The 24,255-nt window shown below is 43.6% G+C and overlaps 3 protein-coding genes across 3 annotated transcripts in view; 1 reads left to right on the plus strand and 2 right to left on the minus strand.

The window, feature by feature from the left end:
* Positions 1 to 1,119: 1,119 nt before the first annotated feature.
* psmd11b (proteasome 26S subunit, non-ATPase 11b) lies at positions 1,120 to 7,092 on the minus strand. Its single transcript, XM_047032716.1, has 13 exons — positions 6,977 to 7,092; positions 6,058 to 6,159; positions 5,679 to 5,875; positions 5,490 to 5,547; positions 4,574 to 4,768; positions 4,065 to 4,209; positions 3,898 to 3,958; positions 3,709 to 3,771; positions 3,489 to 3,614; positions 3,321 to 3,356; positions 3,180 to 3,231; positions 2,929 to 3,071; positions 1,120 to 2,546 (listed from the first exon to the last, which is right to left on the minus strand). The coding sequence occupies exons 1-12, from the start codon at positions 7,065 to 7,067 to the stop codon at positions 2,929 to 2,931; spliced, it is 1,269 nt and encodes a 422-aa protein (XP_046888672.1). The 5' UTR covers positions 7,068 to 7,092; the 3' UTR covers positions 1,120 to 2,546.
* A 640-nt stretch (positions 7,093 to 7,732) lies between these two features.
* Positions 7,733 to 11,216, plus strand: cdk5r1b (cyclin-dependent kinase 5, regulatory subunit 1b (p35)). The gene is made up of 2 exons (XM_047032554.1): positions 7,733 to 7,994; positions 9,359 to 11,216. The coding sequence occupies exon 2, from the start codon at positions 9,559 to 9,561 to the stop codon at positions 10,465 to 10,467; it is 909 nt and encodes a 302-aa protein (XP_046888510.1). The 5' UTR covers positions 7,733 to 7,994; positions 9,359 to 9,558; the 3' UTR covers positions 10,468 to 11,216.
* Positions 11,217 to 14,526: 3,310 nt separating this feature from the next.
* myo1d (myosin 1D) overlaps positions 14,527 to 24,255 on the minus strand; it is a 34,216-nt gene continuing 24,487 nt past the window's right edge. The window contains exon 11 of the mRNA XM_047032010.1: positions 14,527 to 17,797. Coding sequence (XP_046887966.1) covers positions 17,641 to 17,797 — 157 coding nt within the window. The 3' untranslated portion in view covers positions 14,527 to 17,640. The remainder of the gene's footprint in view (positions 17,798 to 24,255) is intronic.

Raw genomic sequence — 24,255 nt, forward strand, 5'->3', positions numbered from 1 at the left:
AATATGTTGATTCATAAATACACATGTAGTCAATGTAAGTATTCCTAATTAAATAATACCATAAAACTTCTTCGTTAAACCGGAAATACATTTTTGTACAGCCTGTTCTCATTTTGGGTATCATACTTGAACTCACATTAGACTTTCAAAATGTATCAATATCTGTTTCTTAAGCTTAACATTACGATGAATAACATTACTTTAGTGAAACAAACTACAAGAACATGTTGCTCTTTCAATCAAATAGCTTCAATTCTGGGGTATTTCAACATCTTTAATGGAAATTGAAGCAACATCAAAACCCCAGTTTGAGATTTAGCACCAAGGTAGCACCCCAGGATCTCCTTATGTACCATACCAAATTAAATACTATCAGATGCACCAATAACACCGCAGTAGGTCATTCACATGAGGGAAAATAAAAAACAAACACATTTTCATAAAATATTTATTTGAACTCATCTGAACATCAGACATACCCGGTAATTGTTGATCAGCAAGAACCGTATGTACATTTGATACCGATGTGTATAGAAATCCAAAACAAGCAACAATACTTTTTTTGGTTTGGGAAAACTCAATGAAGCAGTGACATCGATGAGTTAAATTACAATGCTGTTGACCATGATTTTTTGTCAAGAGAATAACACTGAAGAATGAACATGTCACTGAGGGCCAAGCAAGCTTCCCACATCTTCTCTGAAACCTTTTGTTGGGAAGTAACACGGGTCCTAGATACATTTACATTACTATTTATAAGCCTTCACACTGTCTAAAGTCTTGAACCTAAGTAAAAGCATTTTTTTTTAAGTAAAAATACTTTTCGTAAGTGAACACATTTGTAAAAGTAGGAAGAAATCATGGAGTTACTGCTTTGAGTTTGGTGCAGTTTATGGCACTTAATCTGAGTAAACTGGAAATACTAGCAAAAAAATCTGAAACAAAGATTCTAATTCTCAGGTTCTCCAACCCTAAACCAAAGATAAAACCAAGTATCTTGGTCTAAACGACCATGAACGGTCTTCATTTGTGTGGCAATGAATAAATAACGGTTCATAACACGAACAAGCTGATTGCAAGTTTAAGAATGTCTGTTCAAATAACATAACAATCCAAAGCTGTCATTGAAATTCTGATTTAATGCCCTTTTATGTGATGAGGTTTTCCAACACACAGGAACATTTTCCAACAGTAGAAACTAAAACACAAAATTCCATCAGTACTTCATACAGTATTCAAAACCATCAACAAATGCTCACGACCAGTCAGTCCCATTGAGTTGATACTAATCCAGCAGTTCTAGATCATACTTGCACAAGTTTCTTCCCTTTGACTTTTCCATCCTTTATAAGTAAATACAGGCACTCATTCCTCCTCCACCGTGGTATACATTTTATCTGAAGGCTCTGCAAGTCAATCTACTCTTTTGTACCACAGTCCAATCATCTTAAAACACTTATCCAACACATGGAACCCACAGGTCAACGTATTCCAACACTGGAGCACAACAGACTGGTACACAACCACATCCAACTTTGTCAGGTCAAATTTGTGATATTTTTCCAAGAGGCAGACAAACTTCTTAAAATACAAAATATTTATTTTAAAAATGACTTATAAATGAAAACAAAAACAACAAAATCGGAGCATACAAATTGTTTGGTTACCAGCATACCATACTTCAGCTAAGAATTAACAATGGAAATTTGCTTACTTGGGATAAGACATAGAAGCTCAGAGGCAATGAATACATCTCCACCCTTATAATATATTGCTCCCAAACATTGAGGCAAAGCAGAGGACCAAAAGGGGGCACTGGCGGTATGAGGGCACCCATTCTGCTCCATGATCTTAATGGGACAAAAAAAAAAGTGGAGTGACAGAATTTTAGGTTTTTGTTACAAAGAAAAAGGCCAATGGTAAAATTTGACAGCCGAATGACTGAAACTGAGGAAACAGAGCGACTTGGTAGCGATATGATGATCACGCATGCGAGAGCTAGAGGGAGCTCTTGCACCCAAGTTTGCCTGGCAGGGACATCCTGGTGTTTAAAGATTCAACCAACTTAGTGTGCTTCTGAGAGATATGAGCCAAGAACAAAGAAAGCCTTGACCAAAAAGCCTCGTCCTTCTAAGTAAGAAGTGTAGATCGGGGCCCTTGAGGTCAGTATTGCACCTTCAGGGGTGGCAATGGTCATCTCAAGACTTTGTAACCCCCACCATCAATTCTATACGAGATATAAACATATGTATACTTTTACTTGTCAATCTTTTATTGTGGTTTTACAATATTCCCTGATGGCCTGTTCTGGCCGCTGACAGTTATACAGAATCTTGAATGAACGTCAAAAAGAAAAATGGACAAAATGAAAAGAAGAAGTGATGCAATTGTCCGTTTAGGGAGACAGGAACTTTCGTTGGGGAAACTGGGACTCCCATTTGTTGCAGTTTGAGGAACTATTTTGCTGTTCTCCCTTGTCCCCTTTTAAAATATAACACGCTGGTCACACACCTCCTCCACTGTGCTGCTGTGGTCACCATTTTTTCCTGGAGATGATAAGCATCACATGTCACATTTAGAACAGGATAGATCTACAACGAAAGTAAAGAAGAATCCTAAACATTTGTAGATTGTTCTTCTACAGGTACAGTCCTGCACTTTTGTGGTTCATGTTGTTTAATTTGTAACTTGTATAACTGCATGCTCTTATGGGTCTTCCCTTTGGCACTTGTTTAGCTTTTCACAATGTATGCTTCATGTTTTGGCTACTTGCAATGTTTGGGACTATCACGTTGTTATGATCAGTGACCTATGCTCTTTTGTAAGCTCTCTCTTGGAAGTCGCTTTGGATAAAAGCGTCTGCTAAATGAATAAATGTAAATGTAAACGTAAACAGAGTGGTGTTCTGGAGAGACCTGTGTGACTTACCTATGTTAGTTTCTTTGCTTTGTTGTAGAGAGAGTCCACCACTTTGCTCATGTTCTGAATGGTTTCCAGGGCCGCTTCGTACGTCTTGTCGACAGGAGGCTCCTCGAAGATGATCAGAACCCCCTCGCCTTGGTCCAGGATCCCTAAGGTCACACAGACACATGACACAGCTGTGTATAGCAGCACACTCAAAAACACATGGAAGAGTAGGATATCTGCTGTCTCTAAACAGAAGTAAACTGTAGATTTACCATGAAACTTTGTATCCAGGATCATCTGTGACAATTTTCTTTCAACATCCCCCTGAAAAAACACAATGAATAAAGAAAGCAGTTTAGTGTTATTTGAATATTGAATCAAGCAAACTCACTGCAGAACAGAAGCATAATTACCTTTGACAGTTTGATGAGGCCTGATATGTGTTCTATCTGGAAAAAAATAAATAATAATATTTAGATTAGATTGGAGAAAGCCATTACTAGATGCATCCACTGACAACCACAAAGCAACTTCATCGAGCTACAAATATTTCAATTAAAACACCCAGGCCTGTTTCCTACCTGTACTCTGGAAAAAGGCTCGATGACACGGATAAGGTTCTGCTCCAGCAGGTTGTCATAGAGCTTGGCCAGGTGGGTTTTGATGATTGGGTCGTCCCTCAACTCTGCTCTGTATTCTGTAAGTGCCTGGAGACACCCGGGAAAAGGACCCGTCATAAAAGGCTGTCAACTCATAAAAAAAACCTTTAGTACACTAAACATGATGGACCAAAGGTCTCACCTTTTCTAAGTCTGCTAATGATCTGTTTTTGCTGGCAAGCGCAACACATTTCAGTGCATCCGTCTGCAAAAGGGAATAGAAAGGGAGGGAGGATTATCAATCTGTAGAGCTAAGAATGTTTTAGTAGTCAGTGATGAATTGCTGTAACATTAAAGCCTGTCGTCACAACAACACTGGAGCTAGCGCTACCTGTCGACCGGTGTGCCGCAGGGCCAGTTTCCCACTGATCAAAGACTGCACCTCCTCTGGTCTGGGGACACATGTCACATCCACAATGTACATCATGTCTGCGCACACCCAGTCACAAAGCTGCAGACTAACTCTCTAAATCACAGCCAAGTGGCGTCATGACTTACGTGTTGAGCATGATCTTGCACAGCAGCATGTATTTGAGAGCGGTGATGGCTTTGGGGCTGTCGATGGAGTCGTAGCCCTCGAAGGCCTCGAAGAAGTAGGAGTAGGCTGTCTTCCAGTCCTTTTCCTCCGCCGCGTGGATGATCCCTGCGGTGGGAGATGAAGAAAGGTCAGTGTCACTATTTCCTCACAGCTCAATTCAGATTCCAGAGCAAGCAGCGGGAGGTTCAGAGGAGGTTGGAAAGAGGGAAGGGGATGAGTCACTGTCACCCTTGGTAACACCACAAGTTCACTTATTCACTTCAACTCTCATTTGCTTGAATAAGGGTTCTACAGTATACAGAAAGCAAAGCTGTAAGTAGTTTCGTTTTCAGCTATTCCCTACTAAAAAATAATTATTTCCACACGGGATCATGGGAAAGTGCAGGGTTTCCCGCAGCACTTTGCAGTTAAAGCGACCGCCTGACACATTTTCTGCGGGAAACCCTGAAGTGACTGTAGTGAGTCTAACCTGACTGCATGTCCAGGGCGGCCTGGAGCTTAGGGGGACAGTAGATGGCGTTGGCCGTGGTCCTGGCGGACGTGAGGGCAGCCCGAGCCTTGGGCAGGTTGCTGAGACCATGGTACGTCTTGCTCTCCAGCAGCTGCACCTCCACCAGCAGAGCTTTGTCGTCCATCTTCTTCAGCTCCTGCAGCAGCTGTGAACCTGCAGACAGGTCAGAAACAAGGAGGTTTAGACTAGGAGAAGCTGTCAGCTGACGTGGAGAAACAGTAGGCTTAGTTTATATCTTTGATCAGTGGCAAGGGGTGCGAACTTTATTATATTAAATATGAATCCAAAATTATTCACAACAAACAAATAATTTCTGCATATGCAGGTAGCAACGCTAGTGCTAAATAACTATTTAACTGGTCGGCTCCATGACGCCGGGTAAGTAGCTAGCTCCTGAGACTTGTCACCAAAAGAACGAAGGGGAACCTTCGATTAAGACATGTTCGTAGGTACCTAACAAAAGTAGCCTCAACTTTCCTAGACCTTTAGCTAAGGCACTAATGCTGAAGGCTCGCTGATATAGCTGTCGGTCTTACTAGAACGGCGTAGGTATGCATCTTTGTAACGTGTGCTGATGTTGTGACTGTGTGCGTATGTGAGAAAGACGCGCGAGTGACAGAGAGACGGAGGGAGAGCAGGGTAAGGAAATGCAGCTGGACGAATACGCTGCGTGTTTTAACCTAAATAGTGTTAAAACAAATTACGAAACGCAATATGTGGCGGCCGGTGTTGATTCTGTGGCGCACTGCCACAAATGAGTCTATGTGTGGGAAACACTGCTATTTAGTGATTCACCACCTCAACTTAAGACAGGGGTTAGCAGATCCCTAAAACATCTATTTGGTCAGTAGAAATAGCAAGAACTGTCACTCACCAAGTGCCAAGGCCTCCTGGAATCTTTTGGTGTCATAATAGAGGGAGACCAGGCGAGACTAAGGACAGGGGACAAGAGATCTGTCACTGTCAATGTAACATCCAAAGTATTGAGGGAATAGGAGGGTTAAAAAAAAAGGGAACGCTGATAGACAGACGGGGTAAGACACAGACTCCGGGGTCACTTTACCTCCAGCGCCTGTCGGAGGAAGGTCCTCTTCTCAGCCTTGGCCCACTCAATGCACTCCAGGCAAAGCTCCACTTCTTGGCCCGTGGCTGCCTCCATGTCCAAGAAAAGGTCCAGCAGAGAGCGCACCAGCCTGGCTGCCTTGGCCTTGCTGATAGAGATCAGGAATGGCCGCACAAACTTCAGCAGCCCTCCCAGTTCTAGAGAAGTCACGTGAGAAGTTCAACAACAACAACAACAACAACTTCTCCATCCTTGGAATAGGCTCAAGTTCGTTGACTACCGTCATAGCACTTTAGATGCATCATACACAGTTACCACAAAGTAGCTATGAAGCTAAACCTTCAGCAGACACCCTGTTGACCAGACATGGGAGGCTCACCTGCTGCCTGTCCCGTTTTGGCCAGGAGTTTCCCCAGTTCCAGGATGCTCTGTTCTTTAACCCTGACGGCTTCCTCGTCATTCTCCTGCACATCTCTCCTCACTGTTGACATACAAATAAACAAGATACAAAATTGGCTTTTCTGTCACACTGGCTAATCATCAATGAACCCACATAATAGATGTTGATGCATCTCTAAGTATGACTTTTGCAAAAAATAATTTATTTATCATCTCATGTTATATCGCAAGTTTACCTGAGGTAGCTTGCCAGCCACCAACAAAAAAGGGTAGCTAGCTACTTTGCCAACAGCTGTGACTAAGGCAATTTAAAGACAGACACATTGTACCCATGTAGGTAACTAGTTTAAACAAGTGTGAGCCGAAGCAAATGCATAATGTGGTCAGTCTCAACAATTGCAATGTAACTCGCCAGCTAGCTAACTAGCTAGCAAGGAATGTAATTATGCAACTGTGGTTGTTCTTGCAAAACATAACTGTGACAACGTCATGCTAATGCTTGCTAGCCAGGCATTGACAGTGACTAGCAGCTAGCCTAGCTAAATAGCGAACAGTACTAACACTAGCAACACAACTTGAATAAAACTAGCTAGCTAGTCAGCAGTAACTACCATGCAAAAAGTGACCACTATAACAGTGAAAGATAGTCAAAACGCTGACAGTTTATGAAGCTAGCTAGTTAGCCACATAGCTAGATTACCGTTCAGTCCAACTAAAAAGTCAAGGCCTATCAAGTTGACTTGCTAACCACCGTTATCCCATGATTCTACAGTGAGTCAGCACGCCACACAAACCGGCAGATGTCAATGTATAAGCCTTTGCAATGTCAACATTTGATCACAAACATATTAACGATACAAGTCGTTCTGAGTACTTTAGATTCTCAAGTTAATACTTACCTATAGAATGAAGAATATCAATAGAGGCGTTACGATCCGTGCTAATGAGAGACTGAGCCCTCTGAAACTCAACCACTGCCGCAGCCGCCATCTTGCCTATTCAAAACCTGCCTGCCTACAACAATCAAAAACGCCAAAGGAAATACGTAGTTTACGCAGCAAGCAGTTGAGAATTGTGGGAAATGTATGCAAATAAAAAAGAAAAACAACGTGTGGGCCCATAGCCATATTGAGGCGTAGGCCTCCGCTGAAGCAAATACACTACATATGTATTTAATTGTATTACTGCATGTTTAAAGTGATTCAACAATGAAACTTTCTGAACGATTCCTCGTTCATTGTATTATCATTGTTCTTGGAATTTAAAGCCTAGGAGTTTGCATGCTGGAATTAAATCAATTCAACATAGCTTACTGTGCTGTGCCTTATTGCCTCTTAAAACACATCAGAAAAGATCATTTGAAAATATATAAAGGCTTCTCACATTTTAATTAATACTTTAATATTTTCAGAAGACTTTGCTGCATTCAAAACCCAAGCTCTTAGCATGCTTACAACAAACGGTTCATTGAGTTCAGCGGTAGCTTGTTGTGATTGGGTATTGGAAAAACAGCACCACAGACAGAGCGCACAAAGCGGCGCTCGACCACTGTCTTTGACATCCTCTCAAGTACGCGCAAGTCGGGGGAGCGCACAGAAGCCCTTCGCAACCGCATCTCTCGCGGCGAGGACCAACAGCACATCTTCACAGCATCCAGTCCACAGTTGCCTCCATCGCCTGCGCACCAGAAATACTGGTCATATATCCTGAGCTATGTTAAAGCGTGCTGATGTTTTTGCTTGCATCACGTATTTCTTCCCAAAAGGATTGTAAGATGCTATCCTTTTAACTACAATTATCGAGATGGTTGTTGGTGTTTCGTCCTGAATTTCAGTGAAATAGAGGATACTTGCAAGGAAAACATCGCTGCCTTGAAATAATTTTCCTCGTCATCTTCCTCAAGGAAAACATCTCACGGTGAGACTGAGATTTTCTAATCATCAATTAATGTCATTAATGTTGTAAATTACTGGGCACAGCTTGGAAAGATTGTGAAATGTAGGGTAAAGTGGCATAGACTTTGGTAATACATGGTATTTAGACATTTTCAAAAAGAAGGCTGCTAAACCTGTGGGATGTAATATGTTATTTGATAGTTATGTTATAGGCTAGCCTATCGTTCGTAGAGTAGGCTACTAGGACATCAACAAATGAATCAGCAAAGGAGTTGGTTAGAATCCAGACAATTATTACGCCTTTATTATTGCGCCGGGCGCATTCGATTTCAGAACCTTGGACAGCAGACGATGTTCAAAAACCACTTTCGCAAAACTACAACTTTCAGCTATTCAAGCACAATCATTCTTCCTCAATCAACAAGAAACTTCATAAAGGCAATTTCGGACTTCTTATGGAGTGTTATGACTACTCGAGGTACATTCAGTGAGTATTATTGCCTTTAGAGGCTGTAAAGAATAGTTTGGATTGATGGTGTAAATTGGTTGAAAACTACGTGTTTTTAATCGTGGCACTTAATCGGCTAATAAAGGATTATTTGTTTATCTGGATCATCCCATTACGGTTTAACAATCATCACAACTGGTGGTTGTTTTTGTAAATCGGTAGCTACATTAAAGGCGACCTTCACAAAGGTGTTTACGTTCTGGTCTACCATTTTAAAACAAGAGAGCTGATCTAGAAAAGCGTATTCAGCGCGTGCTCTAAACCAATGAGTCCAATGGAAATACAAATAATGTAAAAATGAAGTGGTTGCCAAAACATGCACATTGGAAGTTCAAATGTAATCTGAAACCCAAGTAAATAGTCGGCTCTACATTTCTAATCAGGTCTACTGATATGACGAAAATGAAAACAAAAATCAAGGACTAGTGAAATTAAAACGATGGACTATTGAGTGGTATATTGCTATTCAGTGTGATTGGAGGACTTTGTGTTTTAATGTAGTCAATCCCAAACATTGGTACATTTCTAAATATTGTCAGAAATGTGGGTACTTGTCTCATAAACTAGATCATAAGAGTCAACTGTGAGGTAAATGTGTTTTTAACGATTTTTTTGTTGAAAAGCGACCTACGGTTGGCTTGCATACATTCAGTGGGAATTTAACTGTACCATTTGCATTTAATTTAGCTTGCTAAATCAGATCAATATAAGACCACTTACTTAGTCCACCCATTCTGCAGAGGCAAATCAAGAAATAAAGAATGATTCAGCTGCATCATCAGGGAGAGGGAAATGACATAAACAATGACTTGTTCATAAAACCAACTTGTAGTTGAACACAAATAATCACATTTGTTTGCATGTTTTATTTTCCACAGGCTACAAAGTCTACAAATCTTGTCATCCTCTGGATCCACGGCAGACATAGATGCCTAAGAGGAACTACAACCTATAGCCAGGGTCTCACAGCTGGGAAGCACTGAGGCATTGAGACCCTCAGAATCTCCTCTTAACGTTATCTTTGGTCATCCCTTAAGCCAGCCAGGCAAACACCCCTGGATAACCCCTCTCAGTAGCCATGGGAACCGTCCTGTCACTCTCGCCCAGCTACCGGAAAGCGGCCCTCTTCGAGGATGGCCCGGCCACCGTGGGCCACTACACGGCCGTGCAAAACAGCAAGAACGCCAAAGACAAGAACATGAAGCGACACTCACTCATTAACGTGCTGCCTTGGAAACGGATCGTGGCCGTGTCGGCCAAGAAAAAAGGCTCCAAGAAGGTGCAGCCCAACGCGGCCTACCAAAACAATGTCTCGCATCTAAACAACGAGAACCTGAAGAAGTCGCAGTCCTGCGCTAACCTGTCCAGCTTCACCCAGGACCAAAGCACACCTGCCCTGACCAAGGGCTCCAACAACGCTGTCTCCTCTATTAAGAAAGCCCCACTGACCAACTCCAACATAACCGCGGGCACGCCCAAGAGGGTGATCGTGCAGGCCTCCACCAGCGAGTTGCTACGCTGTCTGGGGGAGTTCCTGTGCCGGCGATGCTACCGGCTCAAGCACCTGTCTCCCACTGACCCGGTGCTGTGGCTGCGGAGCGTGGACCGCTCCTTGCTGCTCCAGGGCTGGCAGGACCAGGGCTTTATCACCCCTGCCAACGTGGTGTTTGTCTACATGCTCTGCCGGGACGTGGTGTCCTCTGAGGTGGCCACCGAGCACGAGCTCCAGGCGGTGCTGCTCACCTGCCTCTACCTGTCCTACTCCTACATGGGCAACGAGATCTCCTATCCACTCAAGCCCTTCCTGGTGGAGAGCTCCAAGGAGACCTTCTGGGACCGCTGCCTGTCCATCATCAACCTGATGAGCACCAAGATGCTCCAGATCAACTCAGACCCGCACTACTTCACCCAGGTGTTTGCTGACCTGAAGAACGAGAGCCAGAAAGAGGAGGAGAGGAGCCGCCTGCTCATCGGCCTGGACCGGTGAGGGGCCCTGGAGGGAGGAGTGGTGCAAGGACAGGGGCAGAAGGGGGTGCGTGTGGGGGTGGGAGGAGGGTTGGGGTCTACTCCAGTCTGGCATTTCAAAAGCAGTGGTGAGGAGGATTAAGGAAAGTATTTTGGGGGCACCAAAGTTTGATGTTTGAACATAGTTAGTTATATCCATGATTAATTTATAGCATTACACATTTAGAACATAGGGGGCATGGTAAATCAATTCAGTAAATTATTTAAAAAAACACTTCAATCCGACATTGATAGGAAAGATCCCAAATACCCACGTTTGGGAAGTTTTTCTGTGAACCAAACCTATTTATAAAAGAGAGGATGACATTTTCACGACACCTGCGAGTGAAAGCTTTGTGATAACCTTCCTAAAGAACAAATGCCAGACTTGAGTACATTCTCTGCTTGCACATATATATATATAGAAAAAAAAATAGAAAAAAAGAAACATTTAAAAAAAAAAGAAAAAAACTACCGACACATCTACAGCTATGAATGTGTAGAGGGACTGAGGCTGAAGCTTGCTGCACCAGCGACATGCTGACTGTTCCTGATGTGCACTGCGTACCGTGGTGGGGTGAGGACCATCGCGTGACTGGGCCTCTGCTCGCATCATGGAAGAACTGACAAGCTAAGACTTGATCATTAGACTGTGAATGCCCCCCCCTACCACCACCCCACCTCCCAGTGCAAGGATAAGTCTGCACAGTTCTGCTGCCTGCAGTGCATATCTGACCATCACTAAGGACATGTGGGGACCACCATGCTGAGATAAGCATTTTCATGCTTTTTCAATAATAGGCCAGAGTTGCATTGTAGGATACTTCACCAGACAACTACACGTGTTCCCATTCCACGTGTTGAAAAAGACCTACTTTATTTTCATCGAAGAAAAAAACGTACAAATAAATGGATGTTTTACTCTCTGATGGTTTGACACTAGAGAGGTTTATTTATCGATTTTCTTGAAAAAAAAGCTTTTTTTACTTAGAAATGTAATGCACGTGTGCCATGCCATATGTTTAGAGTTTTTCGAAGGCAGAAAAGTCATTTTCTTCTTCCCATATGATTTGTAAACCAACTGCATCTGCTGTAGAGAATGCTGTGAACCAACTGAAACTAGTTTATTTAGCTATGCTTGCTAAAATAGGCTATTTGTTTACCAGGGAATTGTTTTGTACTTTTGTCTAAGGTTGTGTCTATAAACCACTTCAGAATTAAGATCCTTTTTGTGCTATGTAATATTCAGCATAGAAAATGTTTAACGAGTGCCAAATCTTTGATGAAAATCATGTAGGTCTGAAAACAGTGGACAATGTCACATTGTTTGAATGATTAGATGGATTTGCATCTAATGAGGACTATTTATTGAAACTTAATTTATTGACATTTATTTATTATCTTTGGCACATCCCTTGTAATGTAAAGATCATGGATGAAAGATCAGTTTTGAGGCACGTGATATGAAGGTGGGGTATAGCTGTTAACTGGTGATTTTATCTTTGGTGTGAATGAAGATTGATGGTGGTTGATGCAAATTAATGTTGCTGGGATTTAATAATGCAGAACAAATTAAAGCCCTTAGGTTAAACCAACGTAAAATCTGACCATCGCCAAAGTAACAATATCAGGGAGAGCTTTAGCATCATAAACCCCATACCTTAGATTTTCTGAGGAGCCCTAAACCCAACACAAACCTGCATGACTGCCCTCTACTTGAACTACTACTGCACATATCAATATAAAAAAATCAGGAGTCCAAAATCAGGAACTCCATTCAGTGTCCTAACGGAAAATGTCATTGCACACCGTCAAATAATCCCTCAATTCCAATACTTTATAAATCCAATGTATTCAGATGGGAACGAGATGAGATGAGGTTATAGGTTGAGAGTTTAGCAGACCTCTATAGAGATAATCAGGTTTTCAATCAACAGCCACAATACTAAATGGAAGACAGCAGAGGACAAGGGGAGTACCATGGCAACCAGTATGAAAAAACATATGGACCAGCAGACTTGTGCTCCTCAATCTTCATATGTATCAAATCAAGAGAGATTGTAATTGTTAGCTTGGCTGTCAGATACTGCAAAAAAAACACATTGTAGATTGGTAGAGCTGAAATGAAAATGAGAATACCTTGTCATACAAGCTTTTGGACCTCTGGAAAAAATTAAACCTCCAAGAAATGTATTTGCCCGCTTTCTTCTCATCTGAGCAATGACAAATTGCGCATGCTTTTTTCAGTAGTTGAATTTCTCAAAATTAATTTCTAGATAAGCAAAATTCTCAGTCTCATTCAACCAAGGCTTTTTTGTATGTGGTTTTATTTAGACAAAAAGCTGTTTTCTCGTGATGGAAGTTCTCTAAGATGGCTGTTACGATCACTTATCCTCTGCTGTATCAGTTTGAGTCCAAGAGAAGATGTATGATATGGAATACTCATAACACGTGGAAGAGTCCAACGGCATTCAGCCTTGTCATAAGACACAAAGTGCAATGCGAGAGTTTGATCTGTGTGTTTTGTAGCGCAGTAGGGGGAGATGCACTTTGGATGGGCTACTGCTTTGGGAAAAAGCAGGACACTGGGGTCTGAGGCATATACAGAGGAGTCTTGAACCTCTCGCTGCCCACTTTGCCCCAATTCAGAAAACGTGCAATTTTTTTCACTTGCATCACTGAGTAGTAGTTTGAGGAAAATACTTTTGAAAAGCTTTAAAAAAAAAAAAAAAAATCTAATTGAAAAAAAAAGTACAAAAAAAGACGATTAGCTTAAGATTTCTGTCAATTCTTTTTTCTGTATCTTATTGCGTACTTTGTAGAACAAAAAAAAGAAATGGTGTTAAAGAGCTTCAAAATGAGAGGCTGCATGTGTGAATGTGTGTGTGTGTTTGTGAGTGTGCGAGAGAGTGCGAGTTTATTTGTACATAAGAAATTGTGCAATTAATTTTCTTATGATGAAAAGGTGGTCAAGGTACTGTATGAACCCACCCATGTTCAGGGGTTCAGCTTGGATGAGGGGGGAGGGGTATAATGCTGTAAAAACTGTTCTTTAAAAAAAAAAAAATGACAAAAAGCTGTTGCTGTAATTGAAACTTTTTTTCAGTTTGTTTCTGCTTACTTTAATTTATTTTTGTACTGTGATGGAAAATAAAATGCACTGATCGTTCATGATGCACAAGTAAGTGGTTGTTTTTGTCCTCTCTATAAACTACAAGAAAATCCTTTAAAAGGAGTTTGAATGTTCACCATATCTGTGAAATCACAACTCGACGGCACACAGAACATCATGGTCCACATTTCATATGAAGGAATTGAGGAGGGCCTGGACAACAGTGTACCTGTGAACATGACCGCTCAAGAAACCACACACATGTACGCGTGAAGAGAAGATGAACATAGTCATTATATATGCATGATCTATTTAAGGCCCCCTGTGTGTGTCTTCTGTGATTGGCCGAAAGGTGAAAGATGGAAACTGATCCAAGAAGCCCTCTCTGTCTCTGTGAGTCATTCCACAGACAGATCTCTCCATCCCTCCCCAGACCGGAGCAGCAGAAGACCTTCATCTCCCCCAGCTCGTAGAGGTTGTGCTCATCAACAGAGAGTGGGAGGTGATACTATCACCCCCGACAGCACAAGGCTTCTGGAGACTCGACGTCACCCAGAGAAACAGCTGCTAGGAGGCGGATTAGCGCTGGTCTCCCCCACATGACAGCATCAGTCATTAAAGACAACAGCTGGCCTTCAGAGAAAAACACCACAGCCCACATACCAGTAGGCAAAACTCTCTACTGAATGTCCTTTCGCAATACAGTAGTAGACCTACTGCATCTAATGGTTAATCACACACACACACATTGTGATATATAAAGCCTATACTAATAGAGTATAAGCATACTATTGGACACTGTGATGTAAATAGACAGTCCACTGGATTAAATCAAATACATTTGTTAATTTAACAACAACTCTAAAAGAATTGTGAAACATGCTGCAGTGCTCATACCTAATATACAGTACATAAAACAGGACGTTCCGTTAAAATTTGGTCCAATCGTTTTAATTCATTCATAATCAACATGGATGTATTACATAAATATGCAACTATAAAATTAGGCACATGGTTTGAAGTGTATTCTGCATCTGCCTATATATTTGTTGAAAAGCCAGCAAATATTGAATATGTTTTTAACAACTCAAAAGGGTTATCAATACAATGTGCTTCCCATATTTATCAAGCAATTAAACTCCCTGAAATTATAAAGATCAATTTCTGTAGGCACTTTGATATATTCAGTCTGGTGAAGACGATGTCTAAGACAGAAACATAGGTCACGTGAGCTCACAATGACCTTGACAACACAGCTACTGACATTGACAGAGAGAAAAAGATGCAGACACAAGCTCTCACAATCAATAACAGTTTACCATTCAAATCAAATCAACTTCATTTCAATGTTTTAAAAAGCAAAACTGATGTAGACTGCAGCATTCCATTCATCGTAATGTAGTTACTAAGGTTACAGGACCAATCCAGTAAAACAAAAAAACAAAAACAAAAAAAACAACCAGACTTTGTAAAAAAGAAAAAAAACGACAACAAAAAAACTATTTGGTACAAAGTGATGGCACAGGTTACCTACTTTTTACTTTGACAACCTTTTTCCCAAACTGTTAAACGTAGATGATATCAGTGATGGGATTACTCCATGTTTCTGAGCTACGAGGGACTTGAAACCCTCAAAATACAACCAGTTCCAGAGGAGTTGATGGATTTCAGAAGGACAAGTACAGTGTGACTGGTGATGACAGGAAACAGGAAACAGCATCACATATCCGGAGCTTCCTCAAGACAGTCCTGAACATAGTTCTGACCACTGGAGTGTAGAAGTGAGAAAGTGGGAGAGATATTTGAAAGACAGGAACACAAAGAAATACTAGAGAAGAAAAAAACGAAAGAGTCCAAGTGAGGCTTTGTATTACTGCCATTACTGATACCAACAGGACAACACTTACAATCCACACACATGCAACCACACACACTCTCCAATATCTTCTTGTATGAAGTTCCTTATCAAGCTGTGGAAGAAGGTCACACTGCACAGCTGCAAGGTAAAGACTTTTTAGAGTAGTGGCACAAATTAACTTATTAAAGATACAGATTTTTCCAGCCAATACTCTAAAGCAATTAACAGGAATGCAGTACTTATGAAACTGATTGGTAAAGAGTTTTTTATTTGCCGGGAGAGTAATACCGGCTGACAGATCTCCGCCACACTAACTAGGCCAAGTATTCAGAGAGTTCCTTCTTCCTTACCCTCCACTGTCGCTTCTGCCTATCAGAGCCAATCATTATTAACACAGGAAGACTAAGACTCACTCATCCACATACAGTACTGTAGGCGTGCGCTCCAATCATCAATAACCAATACATACTGTAGAAACGAGATACATACACAAAACAGAAACCGCATACAATCAATTTACATCTAAGCAAATCAATCGATAATAACCTACTGCATACAATCAATGACGTGTATAACAAACGATTACTTTAGGTTATTTGTATAAAGCAGCAAATTCATCTCTACATACTATAAGGTGTCAGTTAACAACAGCATCGCTAACGTGACTGCGGATATGGTGTTGTTGGAGCCCGTCATGTCGCTAGCAAGCTAGAGACCAGGCAACTGCTCGTCTGCTCTTTAAGGCCTTGGCCAGTGATTCAACATGGCCAGTAGCCAGCCTATTTGACACTGAGCCAGAGAGGAGCAGGCGAGGTGGCTGCTAGGAGCTAATGAACAAACTGTTATCCACACAAAAACACAACTGTCTCTTCTTTCTCTTCCTCTCTCTCCCTCTCCCTCTCAAAAGCACACACACAATCTTCCTCTCCACTAATGATCCATGTTTATTACTGAAGAGCCAGTTCCATTCAGGAGTAAGGACTACTCCAGGTCAATAGAAATACCATTATCTCCAGGGACTGGCAATTAGCATGAGCTTGTGACACCAGCGCAAGAAGTTCTATAGGGTTCCAGGTCTCTGCTAGGTTTACAATTGTGCTTTGGTATCATATGGTATAACTCGGTTTCTCCTACAGTTCCTTTTGTTAACCATAACAAATGGTAAGTACAGTCTTTATCAATACATAGAGCATGCGGCCCTGTGTTGTTTACAGTCTTTTGGATGAAAATATAAGCATGTCGTTTGCTGACAGTGCTACAAATAAACATACGGTATACAGGAAATGATACAGGTTTTAAATTAAGAGAGGTTTTAATGCTCCTCTCAGAGCAGTTTTCTGTTCAGGATATGCTCAACACATCCGTCTAAACACCCTGTGCCTAACTGTGTCGGACTGTGTCTAACTGTGCCAATGACACTTCATCTGGAACACAGACGATCAGCTAGGGAAAAGTATCTGACCTTTTTCTTACCCATAATGGTTCCCATGAACAAATTAAGTTAACAATCAATTGTAAAATAAAAGGTGGTTATTGATAAGTTTCTTTAAATAGCTGTTGTTTACAATCGCGAACACCTATATATATATATATTTTGTTAAACTAAAAAGGTTTATCAGATGCTAGACTTGGTAAACTACGCCCAGTATAATAAACAAGAAAAATCTAAATAAGATTTCAGATCCTTATTAGGGGTTACTTTGTTTTCCATTAACACTGTCATAGTCTTTCTGTTTGATTTGGCTAAACAATATCCAATATCTGTCTTAACATCGTGTAAGCTTTCCTAATAAAACCCTCATCTGCGCATTCACTCCAAATCTCATTATATCGACAAACTAGCATGTGATTACATCTAAAAAAGTTTACTGTGAGAAGAAAGACAACTCTTTGGTTGGTTTTATATATACAGTATATACTGTAGCCTATAGATAAATGTTGTGCATGTGTTTACTGTTTAACAAACGACATTTGCAGTATTGAAATATACATAACATCTTATTCATTGAGCTGTATTCAAAAAAGACATTTATCATGGCTTTTATTTAGATGTCCACTTTCCTACGTGCATACTGTTCACATCACAGTATGTCGATGCTCAACCAGATGAAGACCAGAACCATCCATGTCTGATATCTTCCCCTCCGTCCATGTCACCTGACCCCTGTCACCTGACCACAGCTCCGTCAGTTCCCGGGCACAGCCAGGATGTAACCGGAACGGCTCTTGGTGAAGTCTGGCTGTGATTGGTTGATCTTGGACTCGACGATGACAGTGCACTTCCTGCCGTTCATGCTGCACTGGATTGGGCTGGTGACGTTCACCTGAAGCTTCCTCTTTTCACTGCAGAGAGAGAGAGGGGGGAAAGGGGGGGGGGGGGGGGTGTTAGACTTGTTGATACAGTGGTGTTTCACACACCAACAGGATTTTCAAGTTAGCGTCTATGTTTGTTCCAGGTTAAAAACATCAACATTGAGTGTGAGACATGGGGGCAGAAAGGTAGCATATTAAAGTGTTCACCTCAACACTACTGTGGAATTACCTTCATTGAACATCAACAACAACAACAAAAAATGTGCATGCTAATCGCTTAACAGACTAAACGGAATGACGCTCTACAATACATAACTGTCACATTTCAAATGCCTTTGGACATGCCTCTGAGCATAGATATTATAGAAGCAAACGATATTTCATTAGGATTGATAACAGAGAAGCTGGGAGGGGAGGACCCCAATGCTGGTGCTGTGGGAGAGCACAGCAGTAGGCTGGCTTTCAGCTCTTGTCACATTTAGTTAAATCTTCCGCTTAAACAGACATTTCTGCTTTCAAAGAAGATCGATGAGGCAAATAAAATAGAGGTTGAGGGGGAAAAAAGTCTCAGAAAAAATCTGTTAGGGTGAATTTCTTCATGAGCTCGAAAAGCAGGGGAGAGAGAGAAATAAATAGAGAGAGAAATAGAGAGCCTATCTACTGTAGGTTAATAAAGGTACAGAGCACAGATTCAATTGCCATCTTCCCTTTATAAGCACGCATCCTCCCCCTCTCCTCCTGACTCAGTTTGGTTCTGGCTCACTGATAAGTGCCACTCATGCCATTTGTCAACAACATAATGAAACCTAAAACTGCATACTGATTAAATCAGAAAACTAACCACAACATCTCTTCAGACCAAGCTAAATTCAGACAGTGATTCACTTTGACCTTGACACTGGCTGTTACGCAACAATGCCTCAGACAACAATACCCTCAACTACCCACACTGCACTCCTGCACCTCTATGCATCTCTAGCAGAGAAACCCAGGATTACGGCAGTATCGTTACATACTGGTTTCTATGGAAACCACTGTGAACTCTTCCATCTGTCATGGCTGCCTTTGCCAGCCAATGGGAAGCCAGTACTGACGTATGTCTCTTCCCTGCCTGTCTGTCCACCTCTCTCCATCTCTCCTCCTCCCCCTCTCTCCCATCTCCCCCACCCTCTCTCCTCCTCTCTCAGCAGCCAGGGGGGATGCCTCCAGCCTCCTTGAAGGGCAGCCAGAGTTAGACTCCCAAACACACACACTGGGCTTCACCTCGCCAAGGGTTTCATGGCATATTTACAAACAATATATCTGACATGGAAAAGGTCCACTGCCAGGGTTTCGTAGCCTATAAACATGGTGGATATCAATACAAACTAGGTGAATCATGCTTGTCATATTAGGTTATTATAAAAAGGCTCTAAGGATGTCAGCATGAAAAGATCATCTGGCTAACTGCTGGACAGGATCAAAACACAAAAAACACATATATATATATATATATACACACATACATACACACACACACATATCTCTATCTTTATATCTCTCTCTATATATGCATATGGAGCATCTTTGTGCTGAATGCTAAGTGGTTGTAAGGCTGCTGTGTTCATTCTGCCATGGAGACCCACAGACCTCAGGGGGAGACTTAGCTAAGACACAGCACCCCTCCCTCTGGAAAATCTATTATTTCCTGCTCTCCTCCACTGTGTGTGTGTGTGTGAACGAGCATGTGTGTGTGTTTGTGTGTGTGTGTGGGTGCGTTCACGTAAATCCTATGTACCCAATAAACTGCCACTTAATCCTGTATCCTCATTATGATATTATAATTATTATCCATAGTCTAGGGTCTGTGGAAAGGCAGGAAGAGGAGGAAGAGGAGGAAGAGGAGAACCGTGCGGGCAGTTGGAGAGCAGGGCAGTCTATCAGCATATCTGGGCAACTCCTGTGAGTCATCCCTCTAACAGTGTCTCTGGCTCAGCACCAAGCTTTCTTGTCTCCTGAAAAATGGATGAGTCTTCCTCTCCGAAGGTGCAGTTAAGCGCACGGACGCTCCGCATGGACACTCAGCACATCCGTGACTTGCAAAAATATTTTTGGAAAAAGGTTATAGTGAGGTCAGACCCTCCGCGGTGACTGACAACAACCGAGACTCAGGGAGCCATCCTGAGTCACTAATGAGGGATGCAGCAGTTTAATGATATGACAGGATGAAACACATACATGACCAAACTACTGATGTGGGATTGTAAATACAGGCAGGATTGGAGCAGGCTTTGTGTACCGGGGATAGAGATAGACGGCCCAATTTTGGGACAGACGATCAACAAGAGCTCAGGTTCTGTGCCAAGAGCTTTGCGCACACCCACATGCGCACACACACACACACAAATAGGACCGAAACCAACTGAATGATGAAAATAACCCACATCCTCAATCACAATAACAGCCACACACACACACACACACACACACACACACACACACACACACACACACACACACACACACACACACACACACACACACACACACACACACGCACAGCAGATTCTGTCTGAGGCCTAAGGAGGGTCTCCACAGGAAGCTGTTCAAGTGGGCAGAGAGGAAGATGAACCCTGCTGCTTGTCAGTCCCATCTCTGGCCCTGCTCTCTCCAGACACAGCACGACCCCTCACATGCTGGAGGAAGCTGGAGGTCTATTAAAAACAACAGTCTCCTTTGATCAATACCAAGATGCTGTGGGTGTGTATGTGTGAATGTTGTGTGTGTGTGTGTGTGTATGTGTTGATACTGGCCAAGGGAGAGAGGCCGACAGACTCATGCTACCTTCATGTCTGATGGATGGCCCAGCCCCCTCTCCCAGCCCCCCCTCCCTCCCCCCCCCAGCCTCACTATCCATGCCCTGCAGCCCACCCCCCACCGCCAGCATGAACAATCACCACCCTCACATCCCAAACGAGGGAGGGGGAGAGGGAGGGAGAAGGGGAAGGTGGGCATCTCAGTGTCACCATAACCCCCCATTCACTCTCACAACCATCAGCGCTGAACTCGGAACAGAACAGAACGTGCACTCTACCTCACGTGGCTGGCTCACGCATCTCACGTGCTCATGCTACACCCTCTCACACACACACCTAGCAGGCAACTAACGACTCCAGCCTGAGAGACAGTCCATAGAGCTGATGGTTTTGTCGAGGCAGGTGTGTGCTATCTAGACGAGTGTGAGGCTGTTTCATTAGCACCCACCAGAGGACCCCAGGACCTGGAGGGTTAGCCCCATGCTGGTGTTGAGCATTAGATGATGTGTTCTGAGTCAGCTTTGAATGGAAAGCCACAATATTTTACAGTCCTCAAGCTATGGCTCCATAATCCAGAGGCAGTGAAGATGAAATCTGAATTCATGTCAGCTGACGATGAGATAGCCATAGGCAAATGCCTCAAATGCATTTCCCCCCCATCTCACAAACAGAATCATTTTTGCATACTTCCCAGTTTAGTAAACACACCTCTGAATATCAGTGACCTCGTTCCCAGTATTCATTTGTTAACATTTTTATGGTTCCTGATTCCAGACTGCAGCTAAGAGCAACCTAAAAGACCAGACTATGAATACCGACAAATATAACTGAAGCCGATAAGAAAATGTAACGTGTTTAGATTTCAGTCCTTCAAAACCTCCCAAAGCTTAAGTTATTATTCATCAAATCATTACAGCCTTTGCCTTCAATATTTCTTAACTTGTGAAAGAGGAGAATCTGGGGTATACAGTAGATATTGCTTTTCCCCTCTTCTAACTCCCCTTCCTTCCGCATGTCTTCTGCATGTCTATAGAAAAGAGCTATCCTCTTCATTGAAACGGAGGGGATTACTAAGTAGGCCATTTAAAATGCTCGAAAAAGGCTTAGCAGCAGAAAGAAAAAACTATTGATCAAAGCCAAGGCGTTGCTAGTAGGACAGAAAAACAGTAAAGAGGAGAGGAGGAGAGAGGAGAGGAGGAGAGAGGAGAGGAAAGGAGGGGGGGGGTCGAAAAATCAATCTGCGGGAGAGTAGAAAAGAGAGAGGAAGCCCTGCAGTGAAGCTGCCAGAGGGAGCCTGAGATCAGAGGCCCTCACTGTACTCGGAGCTAGGACACACCCGGTCCCGGGTGGAGGTCAGGAGGTGAGGGCTGGAGAGTGGATGGTACCCTCAGCTCTCCTCTGTGTCAACCTGCCTGAAGACCAACAGGCCTGCGGCTTCAGAGCCCAGGAGCTGCTTCGTATTCATGCCTCCCTGTCGGGCTCGAGCTCAAACTGCAGAGTGGACACTACAACCCAAGGCTGCAGCTTCCAGTGTGGGGGCATGAGGACCATCCCGCCTCATCATGCGTACTGATGGGATGGATGACAGGGGAGAGAGAGAGCGCGTGTCGGAGACTAGGGCAGACGGAGCACATGGTGCCATGCTCTCCCTGGAGAGATGGGGGATCCACTCTCTGTCCCTGCCAGGCCTCCAGTCTGCTCCTGGTTGTGTCCAGTCCCCGGGACAGATGCCCAGGGACAAAGAGCACCCCCCTCCTCGGATCCTCCTCCCTCGTGTCGTCCTCCCAGTAAGGGATCAGTAGCGGTGCTGTTCCCTGTCGGGAAGCAGCACAGTGAGCAGAGGCGCGTCTCCTGAGCGCCCGTCTCTGAGCCGGTGTACAGATGGTGTCAACGCTGCTCAGCAACAATGGCTCCTCAGCAGGATCCCTCCCCCCCCCCCCCCCCCCCCCCCCCCCTCCCCCACACCTCCGTCTCAAACAATCACTCGGGCCTCTTCGATCTCCTCTCCATTCTTCTCTTCTGCACCATGAAATGGGTGACAGTGGCCATTCTTTAGTGGCTGGCAGATCCTTCAGGAGTTGGCTTCGGACATCCCCGAGGTAGTTGCTGGTCCAGGGCTGGAGCTACTTCCACATTGCCAGTGGGTGACTGCTTACTTTGAACCGACTCCTCTCCCCCACCCCTACCCAAGTTTTCATTAAATGGAATCAATACCCTCAATCCAGAGCGAGTTTATTGCCGCTTATTAACACTTTTGGCAGAGTGCGTATGTGTTGGTGGTGGACAACTTTGCTGAGCAGGGGCGGGGGGGTTCTAGAGTTGATCTGCTCAAGGCTGCGGATGACAGGAAAGGAGATAAATGGGAGGCAGAGAGGGATGGAGAGAGACCGTGGGGGAGATGAATGTGAGAGAGAGAGGGACGACAGGGGAGACGAACGAGGGCAGAGCGGGATGGGAGGGACGAGGGAGGGGAAGGAGGGCCAGCCATGTGAGGACAGGAGGTGGAGAATAATCACAGAGAAAGTGACAGCAGGTGACCACTGGGAGATGACACAGTGCTGTTGCTGGGCGGATTACTACAGCTAGAGGGTAGGGGCTAAACCGTAAAGGTCAAAGGGCAATGACGCCCATGTCCGAATCTAGAATGAAATGCAGTGGTACAGGTCCACGGCAGGCAGGCACCAGAGTGGAGGGTGGTACCAGGGAGAGGTCAGGTGACCTGTCCCTCTGTCCCTGTCAGTCAGCAGGTGACCTGTCCCTCTGTCCCTGTCAGGTAGAGGAGGTCAGGTGACCTGTCCCTCTGTCCCTGTCAGTCAGCAGGCAGAGAGCACTGCCGCACCGTACAGATCCACGCAGGGAGAAAGTAGGTCAGGCTCTCTCTCCCTCCCTCTCTCTCTCCCTCTCTCCCTCTCTTTCCTTTCTCTCTCTCCACACACGCACACGCACGCAAACACACATAAACTGTATGCACACACACAGTCTAAGAAGCTCCCAACCCATCATTCAATTCATCATGCCCCCCCAAACGCTTCCCGCCCCTGCCATGACAGGAGCTATGGAAGTGTGTGTGTGTGTGTGAATGTTTGTACGTTTGTGCCTGTGAGTGTCCATTCATGCAGATGTATCTGAAAGCTTCTGTATCGAAGGTAAACACTGGGTGTATCCGTTGGTACAGTATGGTTCCAAGTCAGACTATAAGCACACAAATAATTGGATTTTATAACATCTTTGCCGAAAGAACATAAAATACATGTAAAAACGATTAGTTGTATGGATGACGGCTCTTGTTTGAGGTGACAAAAATACCCTCAGTTGCTCGGCGTGGAAAGATGAGAGTGGGTTCATTCATAGCGTGAACAGACAGGCTCAGTTGATGAGCTTTATAAATACCATCTCTCTCTTTATTCCTCTCTCTCTCTCTCTTTCTCTCTCTCTCTGTGTCCCTCTATCTTAGGGACAGGGGGAGATGTCTGATTAGTATTCTCTGCTGGCAGGGCTGTTAATGGACAAAATATCAGACAAACATGGAGCAGCTGGTCGCTATGGCAACTGCATCTGCAGCGCATACGGAGGGAGGGGGGAGGAAGAGAGATAGGGGTGAGAGCAGAAAAACAAGGGGGGAGGGGGAGGAGTAGGGTGACAGAGGGAAGGGGAGGAAAGTGAGAGGGAGGGAGGGAGGGATGGAGAGGGAGG

Source organism: Hypomesus transpacificus, chromosome 13 (genome assembly GCF_021917145.1).
Source record: "Hypomesus transpacificus isolate Combined female chromosome 13, fHypTra1, whole genome shotgun sequence".
Lineage (NCBI taxonomy): Eukaryota > Metazoa > Chordata > Actinopteri > Osmeriformes > Osmeridae > Hypomesus > Hypomesus transpacificus.

What these genes read in the sequence shown, in the direction of transcription:
- psmd11b (XM_047032716.1), bottom strand. Translation starts at nt 7,067, where the DNA reads ATGGCGGCTGCGGCAGTGGTTGAGTTTCAGAGGGCTCAGTCTCTCATT. An exon ending in TGCAAGATCATGCTCAACAC is followed by an intron (nt 3,959 to 4,064) that starts GTAAGTCATGAC and finishes ATGTGTCCCCAG; the next exon opens with ACCAGAGGAGGTGCAGTCTT. An exon ending in GCCTCATCAAACTGTCAAAG is followed by an intron (nt 3,232 to 3,320) that starts GTAATTATGCTT and finishes GTGTTTTTTCAG; the next exon opens with GGGGATGTTGAAAGAAAATT.
- cdk5r1b (XM_047032554.1), top strand. Translation starts at nt 9,559, where the DNA reads ATGGGAACCGTCCTGTCACTCTCGCCCAGCTACCGGAAAGCGGCCCTC.